Raw genomic sequence first — 27,990 nt, 5'->3', positions numbered from 1 at the left:
TAGCAAACTATGGTTATGATGTAAATTAAAAGACTACTTTAAATGGTTTGGTCCAAATCTCTGAATACAGTAAAGAAATTTGCTTTCAAACCATTTCACGGGGTGCTTAAGGCCACTGAATAGATTTAATAGCTGCAGACTAAACGGAGTGGTATAGTTTCTCCAGTAATAGAAACTAATGAATATTAATCAATTTGCTGCCCACTGACCCAAATGGCAGACTGGTGGAAATATGCTCACTCAGTAACCTACTTAACGTGAACTTTAGGAATATCTGCTGTCAATTAGTACACATTTACTACCCATTCAGCACACAAATCCATATGTAAACAAAGATAAACATTGGTCTATATATATAGTATGCATATTGATGGACATTCACTAAATGAGTTTAACAAATGATCTGGTGTTTAACACCTTGTCCTAACCAGGCTCAATGTGATACAATGATTGTGGTGCATTGCACAGAATTTCTGCTTTTAATGTGGACAAAAATTCAAAAGAATACAAGAACGTCACTGGTCACCTTGCTGTGTGCGTAAACCACAGATCCCAGGAGCTTCCATGTGCCAGCGCGGCGGTCCATACGCAGCATTCGAAGGATCTGAAGAAACCTCAGACTCCGAATGGCAGAGGTGGCAAAAACATTTCCCTGTGAGCCAGCGGCCAGCACAGACACCGAGGCAAAAAGGACCATGATATCTGCAGAATAAGAGTGCATATTAATTATAAAATGAACTCCCCAAGATGACTTGTCATCCTTTAAGACATCAGAAAGGAAATGATTCTAATTCTCTCTTCCTTCTTCCTCATCTTTCATATAATGCACTCAAGGATGATGACAGTATAACTGGGCTTTATCTTTCAGCTGAGATGTTGTGAAAATCAAATAGACATTCTCCATATGGACTTTGCAATCAAACTGCTTTTTAAAGGGATAGATCACCCTAAAATCATTATTCTGTCAATATTTACTCACCCTTGTGACTACTTCAATAAAATACAAGAGATATGTTGAAGAATGTTATGTATTTGTGTTTAACATCAGGGTGGTTAAATGCTGACAGAACGTTAATTTTTGGGTGAATTGTTCCAGTAATGTTATTGGGATCAGTCTCATATTCACTAGCATTATGTATTATTTTAAATCGTGCACTAATGGAGTTCACATTATTCTGCTATAGCACTGGCATCCAGTGTGTCAAGTGTCATAATTCAGAGAGTTTTCTCATTTAATACCCCAGAAAAGTTGGCAAAGCAAATTGTTTTGTCTCTTGAGCAGAAAGAATAGCAAGAGAGAGAGGGTGAGAGAGAGAGAGAGAGAAAGAGAAAAGGAAACATGCATTATAGGAGAAAATCAGAACAGAGCAAAAAAACTGAAATTATTTTCTAACCGATGATACAGAAGGGTTTGCGTGCAAATCTTAGCCTTCCTCTCCATCCTCTGTAGCGACAGCAGCAGCCGGCTGCCCAAATCCGCACAATATATTCGACTCCAAACACCACGATTGTCACAATTTCCTGGGCAGACAGCAGACACATGCACTTACTGACATTTATTTATGCAGCCTTATATATATACAGTTGTATAGTTATAATTTAATATAATGCCCAGTGATATAAAATAAAATAATGATCATTCATGTCAAGAAAATAATTGTTTCAAATTGTTAAAAAATTTGATTATAAAAGCCAAAAAAACTATAATAGTTACAAATCAAAAATACACACATCACAGCATTTCCAAGCTTTTTATGTTAAAAGAGCAGTATGTAAGTGCTTGATAGGTACTGTTCCATTGACCCAAACAGATCTGTAAAGTGTCATGTTCACAGCAATTCACATCACCACTGGGTAATGTCCTACTTGTCACGTTCTGTTAGATTTTGGAACAGGATTTACTGTGATCTACAGTGTCTACAACATGCACACACAAGTCTGAAATGTTTGATATAAAAACCTGACAGCATCGCTACCATGTATCAGCTTCTGCCTGTAAATCATGTTAAACGAGGATCAGATACAAACCAGGATGTACAAGGCACTCTCAGAGCTTTTCTTGTGTTCTTTGATTGTTGCGAACACTGACAGAACCAGACAGGAAAACACCAGCAGAAACCTGCAAGACAGGACAGCAGTAAATCAAACCAATAATGAAACACTGGCTTGTTCTCTCACATGAGATATCAAAGCATCTGAACAAGCTCCAACTGATACAGTAAGTTTCAGTATTAGAAGTTATTCATTGATATAATTTGTTTTGGATAGAGCAGCTGATGCATATTCATGAAGGACATCGAGTTTAGACACTTAATTGGAATTGGGCCCTCTTGGGCCTATCGTGATCTATAAGGAAAAATACTGGCTTGAGAGAGACAAGAATCCTTGGAGAGTCTCTGATACTCTGCAGGTAAACTCAGCGATAAATCCCTGAAGAGAAAGGAGAGTGAAGTGAAATGAGACTAAAATAGCTGAAAGTCTCATTAGCATAAAACCTCTCTGGGCCTCACACCCATGTACAATGAGAGAGAGCGAACAACAATGTCAACAATGACAGATAAAAAAAAAAACTGATAAAAAACAGATTAAAAAAACAAAAAAAACATTGACATAAAACTTTGGGGGGAACCAGAAATACTCTGAATTGACATGCAAAGCTACCTGAAGACTTTCAAATCATTTTCCTGCAGTGGTTTTGCCCAGATTCACACCATTAGAGAGGCAACAAACAGTGATTTGTGAGATGTGGTGCTGTGTGATAAAGTTAAATATCAGGGAATCTCGACCATCACACAATCAATGGAAGCACTCAAATAACTGGTGCAATGTCTTCAATAAGCAGATAAAACACATCGAGAGAAGAAGTCTAAACCCTGTTTCTGCTATGCACTGCATCTTCCTGAACCATGAGCTCTAATCAAATACAATGTCACAAGATTTAATTTATTATGAGTCTATTTGATGTAAAACATAGTCATTTTAAAATACTGCAGAGATGTAGCTACTGAGAATCCCTGAATTATTTTAAAACATGTTTATAATTTGCAGTTCCACCAGAAGTGCATTGAATAATATCCTTGGCGTCAGTAAGACTGTTATTATTATTATTATTTAATTTGGCATTGATCTGACAAACCTTAAGTCTTTTGAATGATAGTGTACATGTTTGTGTTATTTACATTCATTTTTGGCCATTTTGTTTCAAATTTAATCTTTAACAAAACTATTTTTCTCTTTTTTCCATTGCAGTGGACAGTTTGACTTTACAAGGCAGACGTTATTTAGTCTTTGGCCCTGAGTCTATGCAAATCTGCCGTTTTAGACTTAAGTCCTGTGAGAGTAATAAATTAGGCAAGATTCCAGACTTCTTCATTATGCAAAGAGAAACATTATGATAAAGAAACTGCATATGTATGCTATTAATTTTCAATATATCAGTATTGATTTCAAACAGAAAAACTTTTGCTGTTCCTCTATAAGATCAAATCTGAGTTGCTATTGAATGACTGTAAAGGTGTCAGGCATAAATTACATCCTCCCCACTAAACTGCTTCTTGCACCAGGAATTAATACTATATGGCATAACAAGGTGAGCAAAAATGATTGCTCACCTTCCTGCTCTCAGATGGTTTGGACTTTATGACCATGTAGTGGCTTCAGAGGATAAGGAAGTAATTTATTACGAACTTGATATTAATACAGCTACCCTGGAGTTTTGTACTTAACTGATGCTGATGACTTACTGACATGCAAATCTCTAAGATCTGAATGTACTGCCTTTACGTAAGGGGCTTCACAAACTTTGTGCTTTGAAAGTACGACCTAAGAAAATCTAATAAGATTTTCATAAACAGACTACAGAGGCATCAAGCACAAGCTTGGTAAGACTGCAATTACCTCAGCAATAATACAGCATTTTGACACTCACTATTTGTGATAATGCTGAACATCTGAACATCAGCTGTAACAAACCTATAGTAAAAACCAGTTACATAAACACGAAAACAAATAGTCATTGAGTCCTTTTGTCTCTGTAAAGGTCTCTGCACACTGAGTCCGAAATTTTCGCATACGTTTTTTCGCATTCGCAATCTTAAAAATTCGTCACGCACAGAGACCTTGCACACTGAGTCCGATGCGTTTTAATTAATCCGTTGCGAAAAAATTCGCAAAACTATACAAAATGTCTTCAAGCAGTGAGGATGATTTTGTTGTCCTCTCTCTTTAAAAAAAAACAAAAAGAAAAAGGAAATATAGCTGCGAGCAGCGATGACGGGCCCAAGCCGTCAGCATACGCCACCCCGGTGGCATCGATAAAACGGTGCCCAGCGAGCACACACATTACAGTAACCCTCTGGCAGTTTGGTTTTAAGGGATACGGCAATTAAAGGGTTAATCCAAACCATCAACTCTGTGAAACACACACACACACAGAACATATAAAACTTTAAATTCTGTGAAAATTTATTTTTCATTGGTAGTTGATGTTAGTTAATGCATTTACTAATGCTAACAAATGAGAAATTATTATAGTTACCAAAGCTTTTAATGATTTATAAGCATTTTTTAATGATTTATTTTTCCATTAACTAACATGAATAATTTTTTCTAACACAAATTAATAAAGTAAAAAATATATTGTTAATATTTAATGTTATTTGTGAATTAACCAATGTTAAAAAACAACATTATTTAACTGTTGTTAATTTACATCATTAATAAATATATACCATTTAATGTTGATCAAAATCAATTCCAAAATGTGTTAATATATTATTAAATTTTAAAGTTTTATCTTTTGAACATGACTATGCATTCCCTACTGTTAACAAATGAGACTTAATTATAAAGTGTTATCAAAACCTTTAATGCTTTATAAGCATTTTTTAAGGATTTTATTGAGATGTTTAAACAGACCCTCTCTCTCTCTCCCTCTCTCTCTCCCTCCACACTCACTGAACTCACACAGTCAGTCACCCACCCAGTCACCTACCGCAAACATTAGAAGCACAGAGACAGGAGAACTCTGATAGTTTTTAAATTTTCTCCTCCGCATAGTGTATTGTAAATTCATGAAATTAATCACATATCCTCAGACTGTATTGTTCTGTGTATGTAATTTTTTATGAAGTGTTTGGAAGCTGCTCTTAAAAGAAAAAAAGAAAAGAAAAGTTTTCTCTTTTTTACTGTAACTTTAATAAATTGCCATTAAATCATCGTTCAAGATATCCTAAATCCGTCCGCAATTTAGCATCTTCAGTATTTTGGCATCATAAGAAAAAATGTTTGGTGTGATTTACGTGTTTCTGTTTGGAGGAGTATGAATTTGTTTACAGCCTGTTTAAAAACAAAACCCACATTAAAATAAATATAGCCGACTTCCTGTTGGTCGTAGCTAATGACTGTAAATTAGAAAGTTGTCCGGATTAATAAGAACAATTTATGTACCGAGTTTGGTGTCTGTAGCTATCATTATATATATATATAAACATTAATAATTATATACCATTTAATGTTGATCAATATTAATTCCAAAATGTGTTAATATATTATTACATTTTAAAGTTTATCTTTTGAACATGACTATTTTTCTAACATTAAAAAGATTAATAAATGCTTTAAAAAAATTGTTCTTTGTTAGTTCATACTATCATGGAAGAATTAACATGCTGTAAAAATATATTTTTCATTGTTAGTTCACGTTAATTAATGCATTTCCTAATGTTAAGAATTGAGACCTTATTTAATGATTTATAAGCATTTTTTAAAGATTTTAAAAAACAGACCCTCTCTCTCTTTCTCTCTCTCACCCAGCTCCTCAATCCACACAGTCACTCACACAGTCACTCACACCCCACCCCACCCCCACCCCTCACTCAGCTGCAGGCTGGCAGGGAGCTCTCACTCAGCAGTCTAAGAGCTCTCTGATAGTTTTTAAATTTTCTCCTAAGCATAGTGTATTGTAAATTCATGAAATTAATCACATATCCTCAGACTGTATTGTTCTGTGTATGTAATTTTTTATGAAGTGTTTGGAAGCTGCTCTTAAAAGATAAAAAAAAAAAATATATATATTTTTTACTGTAACTTTAATAAATTGCCATTAAATCATCGTTCAAGATATCCTAAATCCGTCCGCAATTTAGCATCTTCAGTATTTTGGCATCATGATAAAAAATGTTTGGTGTGATTTCCGTGTTTCTGCTTGGAGGAGTATTAATTTGTTTACAGCCCGTTTTTAAAAAAAACCCACATTAAAATAAATATAGCCGACTTCCTGTTGGTCGTAGCTAATGACTGTAAATTAGAAAGTTGTCCGGATTAATTAGAACAATTTATGTACCGAGTTTGGTGTCTGTAGCTAAAACTAACCCCCTCATTTTTGACAAAAGGTGGCGCTATAGAGTGTCTCTTCCACCCCCATTTATGAGCTTTTTCCAGTGTCTAACTATCATTAATACTGATATGTGTGTTGAGTTTCATGACATTCTAAACATGTTATCTGCCTCAAAATCACCAGAAACGAATTTTCAACTTTGACACGTTGCCATGGCAACATAATTTTAGATATCAATATTCCCTTCACAGTTTTACATCGGCCGTGTTTTGACATTATTCTGGTGAAGTTTGAAGCAAATCGAGGTAAAAGAAGATGCTGAATTCAAAGCATTTTGAAAACGACACACTTCCTGCAGCCAGTTGGTGGCGCTATAACTTTCAGTCATAATAGTCACATCTATCCGATCGGCATCATACAACGAACAAATCACTGAAGTTTGATCTACATCATACAATGTATGTGGACGTTATTAGGCATTTCCTGGGTCTCATTTTTCGCCATAACTTCATCGCCTCGCCACGGGCAAACCGTTCGACATATCAAAAATATCTTCGCAATTTAGCGTCCCCAATGTCTTGAGATCATGTTCACCTAGTTTGGTGGCAATCGTATGGAAATCCTCAGAGGAGTATATCAAATTCCAGAGCATGCGCTTTTTAAACAGCCCTGAATAGCCGACTTCCTGTTGGGCGGAGCCTAAGACATGCTGTGCGGAAGTTGTTCAGCTCAATGAGTTCTATATGTGTACCGAGTTTCATATGAATACGTGCAAGTATGTGTGAGCTATACATCAAGTTTTCTGACAATTTTCCAGGGGGCGCCGTAGAGCCCCTGTGCCACGCCCGGGTCCCAGCCTCAGCGGCGTCCTAATGGCCGCAGGTTCCAATGTGCGTGCCAATTTTCGAGAGTTTTCGGGCACGTTAAGGCCCCCAAAAGTGCCCGGATGATTGAAAAAAAAAAAAAAAAAAAAAAAAAAAAAAAAAAAAAAAAAATATAGCTGCGAGCAGCGATGACGGGCCCAAGCCGTCAGCATACGCCACCCCGGTGGCATCGATAAAACGGTGCCCAGCGAGCACAAGCATCACAGTAACCCTCTGGCAGTTTGGTTTTAAGGGATACGGCAATTAAAGGGTTAATCCAAACCATCAACTCTGTGAAACACACACACACAGAACAACATATAAAACTTTAAATTCTATGAAAATATATTTTTCATTGGTAGTTGATGTTAGTTAATGCATTTACTAATGCTAACAAATGAGAAATTATTATAGTTACCAAAGGTTTTAATGATTTATAAGCATTTTTTAATGATTTATTTTTCCATTAACTAAAATGAATAATTTTTTCTAACACAAATGAATAAAGTAAAAAATATATTGTTAATATTTAATGTTATTTGTGAATTAACCAATGTTAAAAAACAACATTATTTAACTGTTGTTAATTTACATCATTAATAAATATATACCATTTAATGTTGAAATCAATGTTTTAATGTTTAAAATCAATTCCAAAATGTGTTAATATATTAAATTTTAAAGTTTTATCTTTTGAACATGACTATTTTTCTAATATTAAAAATATTATGTTCATTGTTAGCTCATTGTAAGTTCATACTATCAATGAAGAATTAACATGCTTTAAAAAATATATTTTTCATTGTTAGTTCATGTTAATTAATGCATTCCCTACTGTTAACAAATGAGACTCAATTATAAAGTGTTATCAAAACCTTTAATGCTTTAAGCATTTTTTAAGGATTTTATTGAGAAGTTTAAACAGACTCTCTCTCTCTCTCTCTCTCTTTCTCTCTCTCTCTCTCTCTCTCTCCCCCTCCACACTCACTGAACTCACACAGTCAGTCACTCACCCAGTCACCTACCGCACACATTAGAAGCACAGTGACAGGATATCTCTGATAAGTTTTAAAATTTTCTTCTCGCCATAGTGTACTGTAAATTCATGGAATTAATCACATATCCTCAGACTGTCTTGTTCTGTGTTTGGTGTGAATTTGTGGTTTCTGCTTGGAGGTGTATGAATTTGTTTACAGCCCGTTTTGAAAAAAAAAAACACATAAAAAAAAAAAAGCCGACTTCCTGTTGGTCGTAGCTAATGTCTGTAAATTAGAAAGTTGTCCGGCTTAATGTGAACAATTTATGTACCAAGTTTGGTGTCTGTAGCTATCATTATATATATATAATCATTAATAATTATATTCCATTTAATGTTGATCAATATTAATTCCAAAATGTGTTAATATATTATTAAATTTTAAAGTTTCTCTTTTGAACATGACTATTTTTCTAACATTAAAAATATTTTGTTCATTGTTAGTTCATTGTAAGTTCATACTATCAATGAAGAATTAACATGCTGTAAAAAATTATATTTTTCATTGTTAGTTCATGTTAATTAATGCATTCCCTACTGTTAACAATTGAGACTTAATTATAAAGTGTTATGAAAACCTTTAATGCTTTATAAGCATTTTTTAAAGATTTAAAAAAAACAGACCCTCTCTCTCTTTCTCTCTCTCACCCAGCTCCTCAATCCACACAGTCACTCACACAGTCACTCACACCCCACCCCCACCCCCTCACTCAGCTGCAGGCTGACAGGGAACTCTCACTCATAGAAGCATTGTAACAACTGTCTGATAGTTTTTAAATTTTCTCCTCTGCATAGTGTATTGTAAATTCATGAAATTAATCACATATCCTCAGACTGTATTGTTCTGTGTATGTAATTTTTTATGAAGTGTTTGGAAGCTGCTCTTAAAAGATAAAAAAAAAAAAAAAATCTCTTTTTTACTGTAACTTTAATAAATTGCCATTAAATCATCGTTCAAGATATCCTAAATCCGTCCGCAATTTAGCATCTTCAGTATTTTGGCATCATGAGAAAAAATGTTTGGTGTGATTTACGTGTTTCTGCTTTGAGGAGTATGAATTTGTTTACAGCCCGTTTTAAAAAAAAACCCACATTAAAATAAATATAGCCGACGTCCTGTTGGTCGTAGCTAATGACTGTAAATTAGAAAGTTGTCCGGATTAATAAGAACAATTTATGTACCGAGTTTGGTGTCTGTAGCTAAAACTAACCCCCCCATTTTTGACAAAAGGTGGCGCTATAGAGTGCCTCTTCCACGCCCGTTTATGAGGTTTTTCCAGTGTCTAACTATCATTAAAATGGATATGTGTGTTGAGTTTCATGACATTCTAAACATGTTATCTGCCTCAAAATCACCAGAAACGAATTTTCAACTTTGACACGTTGCCATGGCAACATAATTTTAGATATCAATATTCCCTTCACAGTTTTACATCGGCCGTGTTTTGACATTATTCTGGTGAAGTTTGAAGCAAATCGAGTAAAAATAAGATGCTGAATTCAAATAATTTTGAAAACGACACACTTCCTGCAGCCAGTTGGTGGCGCTATAACTTTCAGTCATAATAGTCACATCTATCCGATCGGCATCATACAACGAACAAACCACTGGAGTTTGATCAACATCATACAATGTATGTGGACGTTATTAGGCATTTCCTGGGTCTCATTTTTCGCCATAACTTCATCGCCTCGCCACGGGCAAACCGTTCGACATATCAAAAATATCTTCGCAATTTAGCGTCCCCAATGTCTTGAGATCATGTTCACCGAGTTTGGTGGCAATCGTATGGAAATCCTCAGAGGAGTATATCAAATTCCAGAGCATGCGCTTTTTAAACAGCCCTGAATAGCCGACTTCCTGTTGGGCGGAGCCTATGACATGCTGCGCGAAAGTTGTTCGGCTCAATGAGTTCTATATGTGTACCGAGTTTCATATGAATACGTGCAAGTATGTGTGAGCTATACATCAAGCTTTCTGACAATTTTCCAGGGGGCGCCGTAGAGCCCCTGTGCCACGCCCGGGTCCCAGCCTCAGCGGCGTCCTAATGGCCGCAGGTTCCAACGTGCGTGCCAATTTTCGAGAGTTTTCGGGCACGTTAAGGCCCCCAAAAGTGCCCGGATGATTGAAATAAAAAAAAAAAAAAAAAAAAAAAAAAAAAATAATCCTTAGAAGAACAATAGGGCCCTGCGCCTTACTGGCTTGGGCCCTAATAAATATAGCTGCAAGCAGCGATGACGGGCCCAAGCCGCCAGTGCATACGCCACCCCGGTGGCATCGATAAAACGGTGCCCAGCGAGCACACACAATACAGTAACCCTCTGGCAGTTTGGTTTTAAGGGATACGGCAATTAAAGGGTTAATCCAAACCATCAACTCTGTGAAACACACACACACAGAACAACATATAAAACTTTAAATTCTGTGAAAATATATTTTTCATTGGTAGTTGATGTTAGTTAATGCATTTACCAATGCTAACAAATGAGAAATTATTATAGTTACCAAAGGTTTTAATGATTTATTTTTCCATTAACTAACATGAATAATTTTTTCTAACACAAATGAATAAAGTAAAAAATATATTGTTAATATTTAATGTTATTTGTGCATTAACCAATGTTTAAAAACAACATTATTTAACTGTTGTTAGTTAACATCATTAATAAATATATACCATTTAATGTTGATCAAAATCAATTCCAAAATGTGTTAATATATTATTACATTTTAAAGTTTTATCTTTTGAACATGACTATTTTTCTAATATTAAAAATATTTTGTTCATTGTTAGTTCATTGTAAGTTCATACTATCAATGAAGAATTAACATACTGTAAAATATATATTTTTCATTGTTAGTTCATGTTAATTAATGCATTCCCTACTGTTAACAAATGAGACTTAATTATAAAGTGTTATCAAAACCTTTAATGCTTTATAAGCATTTTTTAAGGATTTTATTGAGAAGTTTAAACAGACCCTCTCTCTCTCTCTCTTTCTCTCTCTCTCTCTCTCTCCCCCTCCACACTCACTGAACTCACACAGTCAGTCACCCACCGCACACATTAGGAGCGCAGTGACAGGAGATCTCTGATAGTTTTAATTTTCTGCTCTCCATAGTGTATTGTAAATTCATGAAATTAATCACATATCCTCAGACGGTCTTGTTCTGTGTATGTAATTTTTTATGAAGTGTTTGGAAGCTGCTCTTTAAAGATAAAAAAAAAAAAGTGTTATTTTTTACTGTAACTTTAATAAATTGCCATTAAATCACCGTTCAAGATATCCTAAATCGGTCCGCAATGAAGCATCTTCAGTATCTTGGAAGCATGTGAAAAAATGTTTGGTGTGAATTTTTGGTTTCTGCTTGGAGGAGTATGAATTTGTTTACAGCCCGTTTTAAAAAAAAAAAACACATTAAAAAAAAAATAGCCGATTTCCTGTTGGTCGTAGCTAATGACTGTAAATTAGAAAGTTGTCCGGATTAATAAGAACAATTTATGTACCGAGTTTGGTGTCTGTAGCTATCATTATATATATATATAATCATTAATAATTATATACCATTTAATGTTGATCAATATTAATCCAAAATGTGTTTATATATTATTAAATTTTAAAGTTTATCTTTTGAACATGACTATTTTTCTAACATTAAAAAGATTAATAAATGCTTTAAAAAAATTGTTCTTTGTTATTTCATACTATCATGGAAGAATTAACATGCTGTAAAAATATATTTTTCATTGTTAGTTCACGTTAATTAATGCATTTCCTAATGTTAAGAATTGAGACCTTATTATAAAGTGTTATCAAAATCTTTAATGATTTATAAGCATTTTTTAAAGATTTTAAAAAACAGACCCTCTCTCTCTTTCTCTCTCTCACCCACTGCCTCAATCCACACAGTCACTCACACAGTCACTCACAGCCCACCCCACCCCCACCCCTCACTCAGCTGCAGGCTGACAGGACCTCTCACTCAGAGGCAGGCTGGCAGGGAGCTCTAACTCAAAAGCAGCTCTGATAGTTTTTTAATTTTCTCCTCTGCATAGTGTATTGTAAATTCATGAAATTAATCACATATCCTCAGACTGTATTGTTCTGTGTATGTAATTTTTTATGAAGTGTTTGGAAGCTGCTCTTAAAAGATAAAAAAAAAATAAAAATTATATTTTTTACTGTAACTTTAATAAATTGCCATTAAATCATCGTTCAAGATATCCTAAATCCGTCCGCAATTTAGCATCTTCAGTATTTTGGCATCATGATAAAAAATGTTTGGTGTGATTTCCGTGTTTCTGCTTGGAGGAGTATTAATTTGTTTACAGCCCGTTTTTAAAAAAAACCCACATTAAAATAAATATAGCCGACTTCCTGTTGGTCGTAGCTAATGACTGTAAATTAGAAAGTTGTCCGGATTAATTAGAACAATTTATGTACCGAGTTTGGGGTCTGTAGCTAAAACTAACCCCCTCATTTTTGACAAAAGGTGGCGCTATAGAGTGCCTCTTCCACGCCCGTTTATGAGCTTTTTCCAGTGTCTAACTATCATTAATACTCATATGTGTGTTGAGTTTCATGACATTCTAAACATGTTATCTGCCTCAAAATCACCAGAAACGAATTTTCAACTTTGACACGTTGCCATGGCAACATAATTTTAGATATCAATATTCCCTTCACAGTTTTACATCGGCCGTGTTTTGACATTATTCTGGTGAAGTTTGAAGCAAATCGAGTAAAAATAAGATGCTGAATTCAAAGCATTTTGAAAACGACACACTTCCTGCAGCCAGTTGGTGGCGCTATAACTTTCAGTCATAATAGTCACATCTATCCGATCGGCATCATACAACGAACAAATCACTGGAGTTTGATCTACATCATACAATGTATGTGGACGTTATTAGGCATTTCCTGGGTCTCATTTTTCGCCATAACTTCATCGCCTCGCCACGGGCAAACCGTTCGACATATCAAAAATATCTTCGCAATTTAGCATCCCCAATGTCTTGAGATCATGTTCACCGAGTTTGGTGGCAATCGTATGGAAATCCTCAGAGGAGTATATCAAATTCCAGAACATGCGCTTTTTAAACAGCCCTGAATAGCCGACTTCCTGTTGGGCGGAGCCTATGAAATGCTGCACGGAAGTTGTTCGGCTCAATGAGTTCTATATGTGTACCGAGTTTCATATGAATACGTGCAAGTATGTGTGAGCTATACATCAAGCTTTCTGACAATTTTCCAGGGGGCGCCGTAGAGCCCCTGTGCCCCGCCCGGGTCCCAGCCTCAGCCGCGTCCTAATGGCCGCAGGTTCCAACGTGCGTGCCAATTTTCAAGAGTTTTCGGGCACGTTAAGGCCCCCAAAAGTACCCGGATAGTCGAAATAAAAAATAATAAAAAAAAAAATAAATATAGCTGCGAGCAGCGATGACGGGCCCAAGCCGTCAGCATACGCCACCCCGGTGGCATCGATAAAACGGTGCCCAGCGAGCACAAGCATCACAGTAACCCTCTGGCAGTTTGGTTTTAAGGGATACGGCAATTAAAGGGTTAATCCAAACCATCAACTCTGTGAAACACACACACACACAGAACATATAAAACTTTAAATTCTGTGAAAATTTATTTTTCATTGGTAGTTGATGTTAGTTAATGCATTTACTAATGCTAACAAATGAGAAATTATTATAGTTACCAAAGCTTTTAATGATTTATAAGCATTTTTTAATTATTTATTTTTCCATTAACTAACATGAATAATTTTTTCTAACACAAATTAATAAAGTAAAAAATATATTGTTAATATTTAATGTTATTTGTGAATTAACCAATGTTAAAAAACAACATTATTTAACTGTTGTTAATTTACATCATTAATAAATATATACCATTTAATGTTGATCAAAATCAATTCCAAAATGTGTTAATATATTATTAAATTTTAAAGTTTTATCTTTTGAACATGACTATTTTTCTAATATAAAAAATATTTTGTTCATTGTTAGTTCATTGTAAGTTCATACTATCAATGAAGAATTAACATACTGTAAAATATATATTTCATGGTTAGTTCATGTTAATTAATGCATTCCCTACTGTTAACAAATGAGACTTAATTATAAAGTGTTATCAAAACCTTTAATGCTTTATAAGCATTTTTTAAGGATTTTATTGAGATGTTTAAACAGACCCTGTCTCTCTCTCTCTCCCCCTCCACACTCACTGAACTCACACAGTCAGTCACTCACCCAGTCACCTACCGCAAACATTAGAAGCACAGAGACAGGAGAACTCTGATAGTTTTTAAATTTTCTCCTAAGCATAGTGTATTGTAAATTCATGAAATTAATCACATATCCTCAGACTGTATTGTTCTGTGTATGTAATTTTTTATGAAGTGTTTGGAAGCTGCTCTTAAAAGAAAAAAAGAAAAGAAAAGTTTTCTCTTTTTTACTGTAACTTTAATAAATTGCCATTAAATCATCGTTCAAGATATCCTAAATCCGTCCGCAATTTAGCATCTTCAGTATTTTGGCATCATAAGAAAAAATGTTTGGTGTGATTTACGTGTTTCTGTTTGGAGGAGTATGAATTTGTTTACAGCCTGTTTAAAAACAAAACCCACATTAAAATAAATATAGCCGACTTCCTGTTGGTCGTAGCTAATGACTGTAAATTAGAAAGTTGTCCGGATTAATAAGAACAATTTATGTACCGAGTTTGGTGTCTGTAGCTATCATTATATATATATATAAACATTAATAATTATATACCATTTAATGTTGATCAATATTAATTCCAAAATGTGTTAATATATTATTACATTTTAAAGTTTATCTTTTGAACATGACTATTTTTCTAACATTAAAAAGATTAATAAATGCTTTAAAAAAATTGTTCTTTGTTAGTTCATACTATCATGGAAGAATTAACATGCTGTAAAAATATATTTTTCATTGTTAGTTCACGTTAATTAATGCATTTCCTAATGTTAAGAATTGAGACCTTATTTAATGATTTATAAGCATTTTTTAAAGATTTTAAAAAACAGACCCTCTCTCTCTTTCTCTCTCTCACCCAGCTCCTCAATCCACACAGTCACTCACACAGTCACTCACACCCCACCCCACCCCCACCCCTCACTCAGCTGCAGGCTGGCAGGGAGCTCTCACTCAGCAGTCTAAGAGCTCTCTGATAGTTTTTAAATTTTCTCCTAAGCATAGTGTATTGTAAATTCATGAAATTAATCACATATCCTCAGACTGTATTGTTCTGTGTATGTAATTTTTTATGAAGTGTTTGGAAGCTGCTCTTAAAAGAAAAAAAAAAAAATATATATCTTTTTTACTGTAACTTTAATAAATTGCCATTAAATCATCGTTCAAGATATCCTAAATCCGTCCGCAATTTAGCATCTTCAGTATTTTGGCATCATGATAAAAAATGTTTGGTGTGATTTCCGTGTTTCTGCTTGGAGGAGTATTAATTTGTTTACAGCCCGTTTTTAAAAAAAACCCACATTAAAATAAATATAGCCGACTTCCTGTTGGTCGTAGCTAATGACTGTAAATTAGAAAGTTGTCCGGATTAATTAGAACAATTTATATACCGAGTTTGGTGTCTGTAGCTAAAACTAACCCCCTCATTTTTGACAAAAGGTGGCGCTATAGAGTGTCTCTTCCACGCCCGTTTATGAGCTTTTTCCAGTGTCTAACTATCATTAATACTGATATGTGTGTTGAGTTTCATGACATTCTAAACATGTTATCTGCCTCAAAATCACCAGAAACGAATTTTCAACTTTGACACGTTGCCATGGCAACATAATTTTAGATATCAATATTCCCTTCACAGTTTTACATCGGCCGTGTTTTGACATTATTCTGGTGAAGTTTGAAGCAAATCGAGGTAAAAGAAGATGCTGAATTCAAAGCATTTTGAAAACGACACACTTCCTGCAGCCAGTTGGTGGCGCTATAACTTTCAGTCATAATAGTCACATCTATCCGATCGGCATCATACAACGAACAAATCACTGAAGTTTGATCTACATCATACAATGTATGTGGACGTTATTAGGCATTTCCTGGGTCTCATTTTTCGCCATAACTTCATCGCCTCGCCACGGGCAAACCGTTCGACATATCAAAAATATCTTCGCAATTTAGCGTCCCCAATGTCTTGAGATCATGTTCACCTAGTTTGGTGGCAATCGTATGGAAATCCTCAGAGGAGTATATCAAATTCCAGAGCATGCGCTTTTTAAACAGCCCTGAATAGCCGACTTCCTGTTGGGCGGAGCCTAAGACATGCAGCGTGAAAGTTGTTCAGCTCAATGAGTTCTATATGTGTACCGAGTTTCATATGAATACGTGCAAGTATGTGTGAGCTATACATCAAGTTTTCTGACAATTTTCCAGGGGGCGCCGTAGAGCCCCTGTGCCACGCCCGGGTCCCAGCCTCAGCGGCGTCCTAATGGCCGCAGGTTCCAATGTGCGTGCCAATTTTCGAGAGTTTTCGGGCACGTTAAGGCCCCCAAAAGTACCCGGATAGTCGAAATAAAAAATAATAAAAAAAAAAAAAAAAAAAAAAAAATAATAATCCTTAGGGGAACAATAGGGCCCTGCGCCTTACTGGCTTGGGCCCTAAATATAGCTGCGAGCAGCGATGACGGGCCCAAGCCGCCAGTGCATATGCCACCCCGGTGGCATCGATAAAACGGTGCCCAGCGAGCACACACAATACAGTAACCCTCTGGCAGTTTGGTTTTAAGGGATACGGCAATTAAAGGGTTAATCCAAACCATCAACTCTGTGAAACACAACACACAGAACAACATATAAAACTTTAAATTCTGTGAAAATATATTTTTCATTGGTAGTTGATGTTAGTTAATGCATTTACTAATGCTAACAAATGAGAAATTATTATAGTTACCAAAGCTTTTAATGATTTATAAGCATTTTTTTTATGATTTATTTTTCCATTAACTAACATGAATAATTTTTACTAACACAAATAAAGTAAAAAATATATTGTTAATATTTAATGTTATTTGTGAATTAACCAATGTTAAAAAACAACATTATTTAACTGTTGTTAGTTAACATCAACAATAATTATATACCATTTAATGGTGATCAATATTAATTCCAAAATGAGTTAATATATTATTACATTTTAAAGTTTTATCTTTTGAGCATGACTATTTTTCTAATATTAAAAATATTATGTTCATTGTTAGCTCATTGTAAGTTCATACTATCAATGAAGAATTAACATGCTGTAAAAAATATATTTTTCATTGTTAGTTCATATTAATTAATGCATTCCCTACTGTTAACAATTGAGACTTAATTATAAAGTGTTATCAAAACCTTTAATGCTTTATAAGCATTTTTTAAGGATTTTATTGAGAAGTTTAAACAGACCCTCTCTCTCTCTCTCTCTCTCTCTCTTTCTTTCTCTCTCTCTCCCCCTCCACACTCACTGAACTCACACAGTCACTCACACCCCACCCCTCACTCAGAAGCAGTGACAGGGAGCTCTCACTCAGCAGCAGCTCTGATAGTTTTTTAATTTTCTCCTCTGCATAGTGTATTGTAAATTCATGAAATTAATCACATATCCTCAGACTGTATTGTTCTGTGTATGTAATTTTTTATGAAGTGTTTGGAAGCTGCTCTTAAAAAAAAAAAAAAAAAAAAAAGAATTCTCTTTTTTACTGTAACTTTAATAAATTGCCATTAAATCATCGTTCAAGATATCCTAAATCCGTCCGCAATTTAGCATCTTCAGTATTTTGGCATCACTAGAAAAAATGTTTTGGTGTGATTTCTGTGTTTCTGTTTGGAGGAGTATGAATTTGTTTACAGCTCGTTTTAAAAAAAAACCCACATTAAAATAAATATAGCCGACTTCCTGTTGGTCGTAGCTAATGACTGTAAATTAGAAAGTTGTCCGGATTAATAAGAACAATTTATGTACCGAGTTTGGTGTCTGTAGCGATCATTATATATATATAATCATTAATAATTATATACCATTTAATGTTGATCAATATTAATTCCAAAATGTGTTAATATATTATTAAATTTTAAAGTTTATCTTTTGAACATGACTATTTTTCTAACATTAAAAAGATTAATAAATGCTTTAAAAAAAATTTTTCTTTGTTAGTTCATACTATCATGGAAGAATTAACATCCTGTAAAAATATATTTTTCATTGTTAGTTCATGTTAATGCATTTCCTAATGTTAAGAAATGAGACCTTATTATAAAGTGTTATCAAAATCTTTAATGATTTATAAGCATTTTTTAAAGATTTTAAAAAACAGACCCTCTCTCTCTTTTTCTCTCTCTCTCACCCACTGCCTCAATCCACACAGTCACTCACACAGTCACTCACACCCCACAACACCCCACCCCCACCCCTCACTCAGAAGCAGTGGCAGGAGCTCTCACTCAGAAGCAGGCTGATAGTTTTTAAATTTTCTCCTAAGCATAGTGTATTGTAAATTCATGAAATTAATCACATATCCTCAGACTGTATTGTTCTGTGTATGTAATTTTTTATGAAGTGTTTGGAAGCTGCTCTTAAAAGATAAAAAAAAAAAAAAAATTATCTTTTTTACTGTAACTTTAATAAATTTCCATTAAATCATCGTTCAAGATATCCTAAATCCGTCCGCAATTTAGCATCTTCAGTATTTTGGCATCATGAGAAAAAATGTTTGGTGTGATTTCCGTGTTTCTGCTTGGAGGAGTATTAATTTGTTTACAGCCCGTTTAAAAAAAAACCCCACATTAAAATAAATATAGCCGATTTCCTGTTGGTCGTAGCTAATGACTGTAAATTAGAAAGTTGTCCGGATTAATAAGAACAATTTATGTACCGAGTTTGGTGTCTGTAGCTATCATTATATATATATAATCATTAATAATTATATACCATTTAATGTTGATGAATATTAATTCCAAAATGTGTTTATATATTATTACATTTTAAAGTTAATCTTTTGAACATGATTATTTTTCTAACATTAAAAAGATTAATAAATGCTTTAAAAAAAAAGTTATTTGTTAGTTCATACTATCATGGAAGAATTAACATGCTGTAAAAATATATTTTTCATTGTTAGTTCACGTTAATTAATGCATTTCCTAATGTTAAGAATTGAGACCTTATTATAAAGTGTTATCAAAATCTTTAATGATTTATAAGCATTTTTTAAAGATTTAAAAAAAACAGACCCTCTCTCTCTCTTTCTCTCTCTCACCCACTGCCTCAATCCACACAGTCACTCACACAGTCACTCACACCCCACCCCACCCCCACCCCTCACTCAGCTGCAGGCTGACAGGGATCTCTCACTCAGAAGCAGTCTAAGTCTAACTCTCTGATAGTTTTTAAATTTTCTCCTCTGCATAGTGTATTGTAAATTCATAAAATTAATCACATATCCTCAGACTGTATTGTTCTGTGTATGTAATTTTTTATGAAGTGTTTGGAAGCTGCTCTTAAAAGATAAAAAAAAATAAAAATTATCTTTTTTACTGTAACTTTAATAAATTGCCATTAAATCATCGTTCAAGATATCCTAAATCCGTCCGCAATTTAGCATCTTCAGTATTTTGGCATCATGATAAAAAATGTTTCGTGTGATTTCCGTGTTTCTGCTTGGAGGAGTATTAATTTGTTTACAGCCCGTTTTTAAAAAAAACCCACATTAAAATAAATATAGCCGACTTCCTGTTGGTCGTAGCTAATGACTGTAAATTAGAAAGTTGTCCGGATTAATAAGAACAATTTATGTACCAAGTTTGGTGTCTGTAGCTAAAACTAACCCCCCCCATTTTTGACAAAAGGTGGCGCTATAGAGTGCCTCTTCCACGCCCGTTTATGAGCTTTTTCCAGTGTCTAACTATCATTAATACTGATATGTGTGTTGAGTTTCATGACATTCTAAACATGTTATCTGCCTCAAAATCACCAGAAACGAATTTTCAACTTTGACACGTTGCCATGGCAACATAAGTTTAGATATCAATATTCCCTCCACAGTTTTACATCGGCCGTGTTTTGACATTATTCTGGTGAAGTTTGAAGCAAATCGAGTAAAAATAAGATGCTGAATTCAAAGCATTTTGAAAACGACACACTTCCTGCAGCCAGTTGGTGGCGCTATAACTTTCAGTCATAATAGTCACATCTATCCGATCGGCATCATACAACGAACAAATCACTGAAGTTTGATCTGCATCATACAATGTATGTGGACGTTATTACGCATTTCCTGGGTCTCATTTTTCGCCATAACTTCATCGCCTCGCCACGGGCAAACCGTTCGACATATCAAAAATATCTTCGCAATTTAGCGTCCCCAATGTCTTGAGATCATGTTCACCGAGTTTGGTGGCAATCGTATGGAAATCCTCAGAGGAGTATATCAAATTCCAGAGCATGCGCTTTTTAAACAGCCCTGAATAGCCGACTTCCTGTTGGGCGGAGCCTAAAACATGCAGCATGAAAGTTGTTCAGCTCAATGAGTTCTATATGTGTACCGAGTTTCATATGAATACGTGCAAGTATGTGTGAGCTATACATCAAGCTTTCTGACAATTTTGCAGGGGGCGCCGTAGAGCCCCTGTGCCACGCCCGGGTCCCAGCCTCAGCGGCGTCCTAATGGCCGCAGGTTCCAATGTGTGTGCCAATTTTCAAGAGTTTTCGGGCACGTTAAGGCCCCCAAAAGTACCCGGATAGTCGAAATAAAAAATAATAAAAAAAAAAAAATAAAAAAAAAAATAAATAAATATAGCTGCAAGCAGCGATGACGGGCCCAAGCCGTCAGCATACGCCACCCCGGTGGCATCGATAAAACGGTGCCCAGCGAGCACACGCATCACAGTAACCCTCTGGCAGTTTGGTTTTAAGGGATACGGCAATTAAAGGGTTAATCCAAACCATCAACTCTGTGAAACACACACACACACAGAACAACATATAAAACTTTAAATTCTGTGAAAATATATTTTTCATTGGTAGTTCATGTTAGTTAATGCATTTACTAATGCTAACAAATGAGAAATTATTATAGTTACCAAAGGTTTTAATGATTTATAAGCATTTTTTAATGATTTATTTTTCCATTAACTAACATTAATAATTTTTTCTAACACAAATGAATAAAGTAAAAAATATATTGTTAATATTTAATGTTATTTGTGAATTAACCAATGTTAAAAAACAACATTATTTAACTGTTGTTAATTTACATCATTAATAAATATATACCATTTAATGTTGATCAAAATCAATTCCAAAATGTGTTAATATATTATTACATTTTAATGTTTTATCTTTTGAACATGACTATTTTTCTAATATTACAAATATTTTGTTCATTGTTAGTTCATTGTAAGTTCATACTATCAATGAAGAATTAACATGCTGTAAAAAATATATTTTTCATTGTTAGTTCATGTTAATTAATGCCTTCCCTACTGTTAACAAATGAGACTTAATTATAAAGTGTTATCAAAACCTTTAATGCTTTATAAGCATTTTTTAAGGATTTTATTGAGATGTTTAAACAGACCCCCTCTCTCTCTCTCTCTCTCCCCCTCCACACTCACTGAACTCACACAGTCAGTCACTCACCCAGTCACCTACCGCACACATTAGAAGCACAGAGACAGGAGATCTCTGATAGTTTTAAAATGTTCTCCTCCGCATAGTGTATTGTAAATTCATGAATTAATCACATATCCTCAGACTGTCTTGTTCTGTGTATGTAATTTTTTATGAAGTGTTTGGAAGCTGCTCTTAAAAGAAAAAAAAAAAAAAAGTTTTCTCTTTTTTACTGTAACTTTAATAAATTGCCATTAAAACGCAGTTCAAGATATCCTAAATCTGTCTGCAATTAGCATCTTCAGTATTTTGGCATCGTGAGAAAAAATATTTGGTGTGATTTCCGTGTTTCTGATTGGAGGAGTATGAATTTGTTTACAGCGCGTTTAAAAAAAAAAAACCCACATTAAAATAAATATAGCCGACTTCCTGTTGGTCGTAGCTAATGACTGTAAATTAGAAAGTTGTCCGGATTAATAAGAACAATTTATGTACCGAGTTTGGTGTCTGTAGCTATCATTATATATATATATATATATAAAATCATTAATAATTATATACCATTTAATATTGATCAATATTAATTCCAAAATGTGTTAATATATTATTAAATTTTAAAGTTTATCTTTTGAACATGACTATTTTTCTAACATTAAAAAGATTAATAAATGCTTTAAAAAAAATTGTTCTTTGTTAGTTCATACTATCATGGAAGAATTAACATGCTGTAAAAATATATTTTTCATTGTTAGTTCAGTTAATTAATGCATTTCCTAATGTTAAGAAATGAGACCTTATTATAAAGTGTTATAAAAATCTTTAATGATTTATAAGCATTTTTTTAAGATTTTAAAAAACAGACCCTCTCTCTCTCTTTCTCTCTCTCACCCACTGCCTCAATCCACACAGTCACTGACAGCCCACCCCACCCCCACCCCTCAATCAGAGGCAGACTGGCAGGAGCTCTCACTCAGCAGTTTAATAACTCTCTGATAGTTTTTTAATTTTCTGCTCTCCATAGTGTATTGTAAATTCATGAAATTAATCACATATCCTCAGACTGTATTGTTATGTGCATGTAATTTTTTATGAAGTGTTTGGAAGCTGCTCTTAAAAGATAAAAAAAAAAAAAAAAAAACCTATTTTTTACAGTAACTTTAATAAATTGCCATTAAATCATCGTTCAAGATATCCTAAATCCGTCCGCAATTTAGCATCTTCAGTATTTTGGCATCATGAGAAAAAATGTTTGGTGTGATTTACGTGTTTCTGTTTGGAGGAGTATGAATTTGTTTACAGCCTGTTTTAAAAAAAAACCCACTTTAAAATAAATATAGCCGACTTCCTGTTGGTCGTAGCTAATGACTGTAAATTAGAAAGTTGTCCGGATTAATAAGAACAATTTATGTACCGAGTTTGGTGTCTGTAGCTAAAACTAACCCCCCCATTTTTGACAAAAGGTGGCGCTATAGAGTGCCTCTTCCACGCCCGTTTATGAGCTTTTTCCAGTGTCTAACTATCATTAATACTGATATGTGTGTTGAGTTTCATGACATTCTAAACATGTTATCTGCCTCAAAATCACCAGAAACGAATTTTCAACTTTGACGCGTTGCCATGGCAACATAATTTTAGATATCAATATTCCCTTCACAGTTTTACATCGGCCGTGTTTTGACATTATTCTGGTGAAGTTTGAAGCAAATCGAGTAAAAATAAGATGCTGAATTCAAAGCATTTTGAAAATGACACACTTCCTGCAGCCAGTTGGTGGCGCTATAACTTTCAGTCATAATAGTCACATCTATCCGATCGGCATCATACAACGAACAAACCACTGGAGTTTGATCTACATCATACAATGTATGTGGACGTTATTAGGCATTTCCTGGGTCTCATTTTTCGCCATAACTTCATCGCCTCGCCACGGGCAAACCGTTCGACATATCAAAAATATCTTCGCAATTTAGCGTCCCCAATGTCTTGAGATCATGTTCACCGAGTTTGGTGGCAATCGTATGGAAATCCTCAGAGGAGTATATCAAATTCCAGAGCATGCGCTTTTTAAACAGCCCTGAATAGCCGACTTCCTGTTGGGCGGAGCCTAAGACATGCAGCGTGAAAGTTGTTCGGCTCAATGAGTTCTATATGTGTACCGAGTTTCATATGAATACGTGCAAGTATGTGTGAGCTATACATCAAGCTTTCTGACAATCTTCCAGGGGGCGCCGTAGAGCCCCTGTGCCACGCCCGGGTCCCAGCGTCTGTGGCGTCCTAATGGCCGCAGGTTCCAATGTGCGTGCCAATTTTCAAGAGTTTTCGGGCACGTTAAGGCCCCCAAAAGTACCCGGATAGTCGAAATAAAAAATAATAAAAAAAATAATAATCCTTAGAAGAACAATAGGGCCCTGCGCCTTACTGGCTTGGGCCCTAAATATAGCTGCGAGCAGCGATGACGGGCCCAAGCCGTCAGCATACGCCACCCCGGTGGCATCGATAAAACGGTGCCCAGCGAGCACAAGCATCACAGTAACCCTCTGGCAGTTTGGTTTTAAGGGATACGGCAATTAAAGGGTTAATCCAAACCATCAACTCTGTGAAACACACACACACACAGAACATATAAAACTTTAAATTCTGTGAAAATATATTTTTCATTGGTAGTTGATGTTAGTTAATGCATTTACTAATGCTAACAAATGAGAAATTATTATAGTTACCAAAGCTTTTAATGATTTATAAGCATTTTTTAATGATTTATTTTTCCATTAACTAACATGAATAATTTTTTCTAACACAAATTAATAAAGTAAAAAATATATTGTTAATATTTAATGTTATTTGTGAATTAACCAATGTTAAAAAACAACATTATTTAACTGTTGTTAATTTACATCATTAATAAATATATACCATTTAATGTTGATCAAAATCAATTCCAAAATGTGTTAATATATTATTAAATTTTAAAGTTTTATCTTTTGAACATGACTATTTTTCTAATATAAAAAATATTTTGTTCATTGTTAGTTCATTGTAAGTTCATACTATCAATGAAGAATTAACATGCTGTAAAAAATATATTTTTCATTGTTAGTTCATGTTAATTAATGCATTCACTACTGTTAACAAATGAGACTTAATTATAAAGTGTTATCAAAACCTTTAATGCTTTATAAGCATTTTTTAAGGATTTTATTGAGATGTTTAAACAGACCCTCTCTCTCTCTCTCTCTCCCTCCACACTCACTGAACTCACACAGTCAGTCACTCACCCAGTCACCTACCGCAAACATTAGAAGCACAGAGACAGGAGAACTCTGATAGTTTTTAAATTTTCTCCTCTCCATAGTGTATTGTAAATTCATGAAATTAATCACATATCCTCAGACTGTATTGTTCTGTGTATGTAATTTTTTATGAAGTGTTTGGAAGCTGCTCTTAAAAGAAAAAAAAAAAAGAAAAGTTTTCTCTTTTTTACTGTAACTTTAATAAATTGCCATTAAATCATCGTTCAAGATATCCTAAATCCGTCCGCAATTTAGCATCTTCAGTATTTTGGCATCATAAGAAAAAATGTTTGGTGTGATTTACGTGTTTCTGTTTGGAGGAGTATGAATTTGTTTACAGCCTGTTTAAAAACAAAACCCACATTAAAATAAATATAGCCGACTTCCTGTTGGTCGTAGCTAATGACTGTAAATTAGAAAGTTGTCCGGATTAATAAGAACAATTTATGTACCGAGTTTGGTGTCTGTAGCTATCATTATATATATATAAACATTAATAATTATATACCATTTAATGTTGATCAATATTAATTCCAAAATGTATTAATATATTATTACATTTTAAAGTTTATCTTTTGAACATGACTATTTTTCTAACATTAAAAAGATTAATAAATGCTTTAAAAAAATTGTTCTTTGTTAGTTCATACTATCATGGAAGAATTAACATGCTGTAAAAATATATTTTTCATTGTTAGTTCACGTTAATTAATGCATTTCCTAATGTTAAGAAATGAGACCTCATTATAAAGTGTTATCAAAATCTTTAATGATTTATAAGCATTTTTTAAAGATTTTAAAAAACAGACCCCCTCTCTCTCTTTCTCTCTCTCACCCACTGCCTCAATCCACACTCAATCCACACAGTCACCGACAGCCCACCCCTCACTCAGAAGCAGCTCTGATAGTTTTTCAATTTTCTCCTCTGCATAGTGTATTGTAAATTCATGAAATTAATCACATATCCTCAGACTGTATTGTTCTGTGTATGTAATTTTTTATGAAGTGTTTGGAAGCTGTTCTTAAAAAAAAAAAAAGTTTTCTCTTTTTTACTGTAACTTTAATAAATTGCCATTAAATCACCGTTCAAGATATCCTAAATCCGTCCGCAATTTAGCATCTTCAGTATTTTGGTATCATGAGAAAAAATGTTTGGTGTGATTTCCGTGTTTCTGTTTGGAGGAGTATGAATTTGTTTACAGCCCGTTTTAAAAAAAAACCCACATTAAAATAAATATAGCCGACGTCCTGTTGGTCGTAGCTAATGACTGTAAATTAGAAAGTTGTCCGGATTAATAAGAACAATTTATGTACCGAGTTTGGTGTCTGTAGCTAAAACTAACCCCCCCATTTTTGACAAAAGGTGGCGCTATAGAGTGCCTCTTCCACGCCCGTTTATGAGCTTTTTCCAGTGTCTAACTATCATTAATACTCATATGTGTGTTGAGTTTCATGACATTCTAAACATGTTATCTGCCTCAAAATCACCAGAAACGAATTTTCAACTTTGACACATTGCCATGGCAACAGTATTTTAGATATCAATATCCTCTTCACAGTTTTACATCGGCCGTGTTTTGACATTATTCTGGTGAAGTTTGAAGCAAATCGAGTAAAAATAAGATGCTGAATTTAAAGCATTTTGAAAACGACACACTTCCTGCAGCCAGTTGGTGGCGCTATAACTTTCAGTCATAATAGTCACTTCTATCCGATCGGCATCATACAACGAACAAATCACTGAAGTTTTATCTACATCATACAATGTATGTGGACGTTATTAGGCATTTCCTGGGTCTCATTTTTCGCCATAACTTCATCGCCTCGCCACGGGCAAACCGTTCGACATATCAAAAATATCTTCGCAATTTAGCGTCCCCAATGTCTTGAGATCATGTTCACCGAGTTTGGTGGCAATCGTATGGAAATCCTCAGAGGAGTATATCAAATTCCAGAGCATGCGCTTTTTAAACAGCCCTGAATAGCCGACTTCCTGTTGGGCGGAGCCTAAGACATGCTGCGCGGAAGTTGTTCAGCTCAATGAGTTCTATATGTGTACCGAGTTTCATATGAATACGTGCAAGTATGTGTGAGCTATACATCAAGCTTTCTGACAATTTTCCGGGGGGCGCCGTAGAGCCCCTGTGCCACGCCCGGGTCCCAGCCTCAGCGGCGTCCTAATGGCCGCAGGTTCCAACGTGCATGCCAATTTTCAAGAGTTTTCGGGCACGTTAAGGCCCCCAAAACCCCCCGGATAGTTGAAATAAAAAAAAAATTCATAGGGGAACAATGATTCAATATAGCTGCGAGCAGCGATGACGGGCCCAAGCCGTCAGCATACGCCACCCCGGTGGCATCGATAAAACGGTGCCCAGCGAGCACAAGCATCACAGTAACCCTCTGGCAGTTTGGTTTTAAGGGATACGGCAATTAAAGGGTTAATCCAAACCATCAACTCTGTGAAACACACACACACACAGAACATATAAAACTTTAAATTCTGTGAAAATTTATTTTTCATTGGTAGTTGATGTTAGTTAATGCATTTACTAATGCTAACAAATGAGAAATTATTATAGTTACCAAAGCTTTTAATGATTTATAAGCATTTTTTAATGATTTATTTTTCCATTAACTAACATGAATAATTTTTTCTAACACAAATTAATAAAGTAAAAAATATATTGTTAATATTTAATGTTATTTGTGAATTAACCAATGTTAAAAAACAACATTATTTAACTGTTGTTAATTTACATCATTAATAAATATATACCATTTAATGTTGATCAAAATCAATTCCAAAATGTGTTAATATAT

At 34.5% G+C, this 27,990-nt stretch overlaps 1 protein-coding gene across 1 annotated transcript in view; it reads right to left on the bottom strand.

Moving 5' to 3' along the window:
* The window catches only part of LOC306848528 (potassium voltage-gated channel subfamily KQT member 2-like), a gene marked incomplete at both ends in the record, with an annotated part of 41,613 nt that overhangs the window by 1,915 nt on the left and 11,708 nt on the right, over positions 1-27,990 (bottom strand). The window contains 3 exons of the mRNA XM_079383134.1: positions 527-702; positions 1,395-1,521; positions 2,029-2,119. Coding sequence (XP_079239260.1) covers positions 527-702; positions 1,395-1,521; positions 2,029-2,119 — 394 coding nt within the window. The remainder of the gene's footprint in view (positions 1-526; positions 703-1,394; positions 1,522-2,028; positions 2,120-27,990) is intronic.

The sequence above is a fragment of the Barbus barbus genome, assembly GCF_936440315.1.
Source record: "Barbus barbus genome assembly, chromosome: 28".
NCBI lineage: Eukaryota > Metazoa > Chordata > Actinopteri > Cypriniformes > Cyprinidae > Barbus > Barbus barbus.
The sequence above is the reverse complement of the archived record's forward strand: the minus strand, read 5'-3'. Positions and strand labels throughout refer to the sequence as shown.